Source organism: Pteropus alecto, unplaced genomic scaffold, assembly GCF_000325575.1.
Source record: "Pteropus alecto unplaced genomic scaffold, ASM32557v1 scaffold101, whole genome shotgun sequence".
NCBI lineage: Eukaryota > Metazoa > Chordata > Mammalia > Chiroptera > Pteropodidae > Pteropus > Pteropus alecto.
Window position 1 is genome coordinate 17,623,709 of NW_006432945.1, and position 4,901 is coordinate 17,628,609.

General features: G+C 58.3%; 1 protein-coding gene across 1 annotated transcript in view; it reads left to right on the plus strand.

Annotated features, from left to right (window-relative positions):
• Window positions 1-1,107: 1,107 nt before the first annotated feature.
• Window positions 1,108-4,901, plus strand: part of GPA33 (glycoprotein A33) — a 15,050-nt gene continuing 11,256 nt past the window's right edge. Inside the window, exons 1-3 of the mRNA XM_015586153.1 lie at window positions 1,108-1,228; window positions 2,801-2,955; window positions 3,458-3,674. Coding sequence (XP_015441639.1) covers window positions 1,108-1,228; window positions 2,801-2,955; window positions 3,458-3,674 — 493 coding nt within the window. The remainder of the gene's footprint in view (window positions 1,229-2,800; window positions 2,956-3,457; window positions 3,675-4,901) is intronic.

Genomic DNA, 4,901 nt, shown 5'->3' on the forward strand with positions numbered 1-4,901 from the left:
GATGAGTCTGCACGGTGACAGACGGTTACTGGGCTTCGTGGGGTGATCGCATCGTAAGGCATGCAAATGTCGAGTCGCTATACTGTGCACCTGACTCCAACACAGTATCGCATGTTGACTCTACTTAAAAATAGATAGATAGATAGATGATAGGTAAACAGATGATAAATAGATGGATGGATAGATGACGGATGGATGGTCGGATGGACGGACGGGCAGACAGACGCCGGCACGGTGAGGGCTGCAAGGCCCCGGCGGGCTTCCGGAGGAAGGGGGCATGGACGTGCTCGCCACCCTTTCCGAGTGCCTTGCACTAAACGAGGCCCTCGGGGAAAACTCGTTGAATCGATTGGGCTTTACAGATTCCTAAAGATCCTTGTTGAACAAACAGTTCGACAAACATCATCGGTTTCTAGCCCCCCTCCTCTTGCCCCTCGATCCCCCGACCCCGAGCTCCCAGGGAGAGACCACAGAGGCCGTTCCCACCTGGGGGGGCGGGTCTCTCCTGGCCTCCAGCGCCTCCTCCTCAAGAACGTGACTCCTCTGGGGACACGAGTTTTCCTAAGTGGAGGCCCTGCTGCCCGTTTCCCAGGGGTTCCCGCTTGTGCCCGAGCAGCCAGTCCCGCCAGGCACGTCGTGTGTCACTTTCCGTCAGCTCTCAGGAGACAGTTCGACATCTTAACAAACCTTAATTATTCAGGAGCAGTCATGAGGCTGTCAGCTGGGTCTCCATGCGCCGCCCCCCCCCGCCTACCCAGATGACCTCTCCTGTCTCCATCGCACTCCGCTTCCCTCCCCAGGGCTCCTCGGGGCTCCTTTACTTGATTTTGGGGGGCATGTTCCAGCGACCTTTGGGAGCAGGTGGTTATGAATCCCGTCTTTCAAGCCTGAGTTCCCTGCCACGCGTTCGCTTGCCGTCGGACGCACTCATGGGAGCACCTCCTGGGCGACAGGCACTTTGTTGAGCCCCCGGGGACGTGGCAGTGAGGAAAACAGCACGGTGGCAACGCAGAAGGCTGGGGAGGCTCGCGCTTGTGCGCCAGGGGGAGCGGGAGGGTGCGCCCGGCACCCAACTGTTAGTAACGCCCTGTGGCGGGAAAGCGCCAGATGGAGGCCTCGGACTTGCTCGCACGCGAGAAGAAGCTGAGGAGAGACAGCTCCCAGGGGGAGCCTACCGGCGGGGACGGCAAATTCCGGGCCGCTGCAAAGACGCCCAACAGAGACCTGTGCAAGGAAGTGGAAACGGAGGCGGGGAAGGCTCTAGAAACTTCTAGAATTTCTCCACTTGCTAGTTTTCTAATCACGGGTTAGACGCCCTCCCTGAGGCTCCCGTCGCATCCACGGAGCAGGGATAGGAAGACGGCACGGGAGAGGGAACCGGGCCGCGGAGCGGAGACACGTCGAGCCCGCGGAAGGAGGGGAAGGGACTGGGCTTCCTGCAGATGGGGGTGGGGAGGCCGGTGGCTGCACACATCAGAAGCCTCTGAGTGTGTGATGGGAAATCGTGAGAAGTCATACCCGACGCCTTCGCGGCCAGTGATCAATCGGTGGGAAGGATCTAAATCCGCTGAGGAGGATTCTGCGGACGGCTGTGGCAGGAAGTCCGGAAACGCGGGATGAAGTCTCACCCAGGATCGGGGTAACGTAAGCCCGGCTCAGGGCACGGGGTCGGCATCGAAGTCCTCAGGGGCACGGACGGCCTCCGAGGAGTGCTGTCCGTTTGTTCAGGGTGCTTCGAGTTTCCTTTTCTTTGTGAGCTCTTTCTCATCTCTTCATCCCAACCTTCCCCCTCACAAACCTATCAACAATAAACGATTTTTGCTCACCGTCATAATGACCTCGAAAACTGAGCTATTCTTTAGGTGCGACCATTAGCAATGACTATTCCTTTTTGACAGTTTGCCCAGGATGACAGTGGGCAGTTACCTCTTGTGATGAACTTCTAACTGAGGATGTGCCTCAAGCACAGACTGCGGGATGAGAAAGTAGAAGTTATCCAGTGTGACAGTAACGGACAGTTACCGATGACATAGCAGATGGTCAGTGATGATATAGCGGACAGTCAGCGATGATGTAGCAGACAGTGATGATGTAGCAGACGGTTACCGATGATGTAGCAGATGGTCAGTGATGATGTAGCAGACAATTAGTGATGATGTAGCAGACAGTCAGCGATGATGTAGCAGACAGTCAGCGATGATGTAGCAGACAGTCAGCGATGATGTAGCAGACAGTCAGCGATGATGTAGCAGACAGTCAGCGATGATGTAGCAGACGGTCAGCGATGATGTAGCAGACAGTCAGCGATGATGTAGCAGACAGTCAGCGATGATGTAGCAGACAGTCAGCGATGATGTAGCAGACAGTCAGCGATGATGTAGCAGACAGTCAGCGATGATGTAGCAGACAGTCAGCGATGATGTAGCAGACAGTCAGCGATGATGTAGCAGACAGTCAGCGATGATGTAGCAGACAGTCAGCGATGATGTAGCAGACAGTCAGCGATGATGTAGCAGACAGTCAGCGATGATGTAGCAGACAGTCAGCGATGATGTAGCAGACAGTCAGCGATGATGTCCCCACGTGGGCGCCAGCCTTCCCTGTGGTGAGGAGGTAGGTTGGCTGTACCTAGGCCCACATGTTGGTCTTCACGGGGCCTCAGAGGAGGACAGCCTGTGTGCCATGGCCCAGAGGCTGGCTGCGGTGTGTCTTGCTCCGATTGGAGGACAGAAGATGTCCCTGGGTGTCCCCTCAGAGGTCCTGTGGGCAACGATGTCACTTACTTCTCCCTCCTTTCCAGTCTGGGCGGCTGTCAATGCCATCTCTGTGGAAACCCCAAAGGAAGTTCTTCGGGCTGCCCGGGGAAAGAGCGTCACCCTCCCGTGTACCTACAGTACCTCTTCCCCAAACCGAGACGGATTCATCCGATGGGACAAGCTCCTGATGAGCCACACGGTAAGGATCCTTAGAAAGTTGGGGGCATCAGGGAAATGAGCGCGACTCGTAAGTGACAGTGGACGTGCCCTGAGGCAGCACTCATCTCAGTGGGTGCCACGTTCTCTTTGATGAGTGATGGGCGTATCGATGGATAAATAAACCCAGAGGCAAGATCTGAGCAAAGCAAGGGGCACGGAAGCCACAGGTGGCCACCTAGCACGACGCCCGGCCCGTAGCGGGTGAGTCAGTGAGCGGGACCAGACCGGGCTGAATGGGGAAGGGAAGGGAGATGCCGGAGGTCAGAGGCGGGCGCGTTCGAGACCACACACGCGCTCCTGCGGTGTGACCTGCCCGCCTGGCCCAGTCTTTCGCGATTCTTCCTAAGCACGTGTGAGCACTGTAGAACCGGAGCCGCGTGTTGGCACGCCCGGGCGGGGACGGTGTGCGGTGGCCAGGACAAGCTGGGAGCCCGCGCCGGGCCGCAGGCTGAAGACCAGGTGGCATCCCTCTTTCCTGCCAGGAAAAGGTGCTCATCTGGACGTTTTCAACCCAAAGCTACATCTACGGTGACCTGTATAAGAACCGTGTCAACGTATCGAGCAGCGCAGAGCAGTCGGATGCCTCCGTCACCATCGGCCAGCTGACCATGGCTGACAACGGCACCTACGAGTGCTCAGTCTCGCTGATGGCAGACCTGGACGGCACCTCCAAGTCACGCGTCCACCTCTTGGTGCTCGGTGAGTGTTCCTGTCTCCTTCCTTGGCGGCAGGAAGCTGGTGGGGCCAGGAGAGGCACCCCAGTGGCAGGACAAAGCCAGAGGTGGCAGTGCCACCCCAGGGCTCAGACGCCCCCTACCGTCGGTCCTGTCTCGGGATGGGGAGGGCACTACGTGTCCCTTCAGGGTAGAAGGCTACTCTGAGTTCTCATGAGGGGCAGACGGCTCCCCAGGGCAGAGGGAAGGCCCGCTGGCGTGGTCCCTGGGGGTCGGCCTGGCAGGTTCCGCTCATGCTCTGTCCAGGGCTCTTCCTGGACAGCTGACCTCTCAAGCCAGACTTACCGAGAAGAAACGGGACGTCCTCGTCCTATCGTCGAGATGCTCACCTGCCCCTGACTTTGGTGCCGAGGGCCAGCGGTGACTCCCGCAGTAGGGGGTCCTTCCGTGTCCTGAGCTCAGCTCACGGGCAGCGACCCTGCACACCCCCACCTCCCAGCCCTGGACCCCAGCAGCACGCCGCTGGCCAGGCTCTGCTGCCTCAGCAACGTGGCCCAAGGCGACACTGTTTTCACACGTCGAACTTCCTGTTAGAGTGCGTAGCTTTGGAAGGGTCTGAACAACCACCTGCTGCAGCGTCTCCATTTTGTAGACGAGGCTCAGAGAAAGGAAACACCTGACTCAAGGTCAAAGTTCCCGGGAGAACCTTAGCACCTGCTCCCTGACCACCGGAGGACGTGGCCCTGGCGGGGAGCAGCCCCGTGAGCCAGAACGAGGCATCGCGTTCCCTTTATGCTGTCGCCGACACACTACTTAGTGGGGCACCATGTTCAGCTGCGTATGTTGGTGGCACCGTAGTGGGTCACGTGATACAGCTCCCAGCGAAGAGTAAGGACTGACCACTGCCCCACGCCCCTTCTGCCGACAGGGCCGGTGGTAACGCTCATGGGCGGTATCCTTCCACGCTTCCTCCATGGCCTTTACGCACACGCGCGCACACGCACACACACGCACACAACCCTACAAATGTAGAATCAGTGTTAACCTCTCACCCCAACTCCCGAAGAACTTTAAAGTTCCCAATTAAACCTTCAAGGTCTCAATGCCAATCTATACATCTTGCATTCCCATCAGAAACCGGGAGCGTAAAGACGGCTGTGCGATGTTGCTGTCCCGTCTCGTGCTCGTTTTCCGGGAGGAGCGCGTGGCGATCTGCCCGCTGGCGGGGGGCGTCCCGCCCGCGCGGTACTCG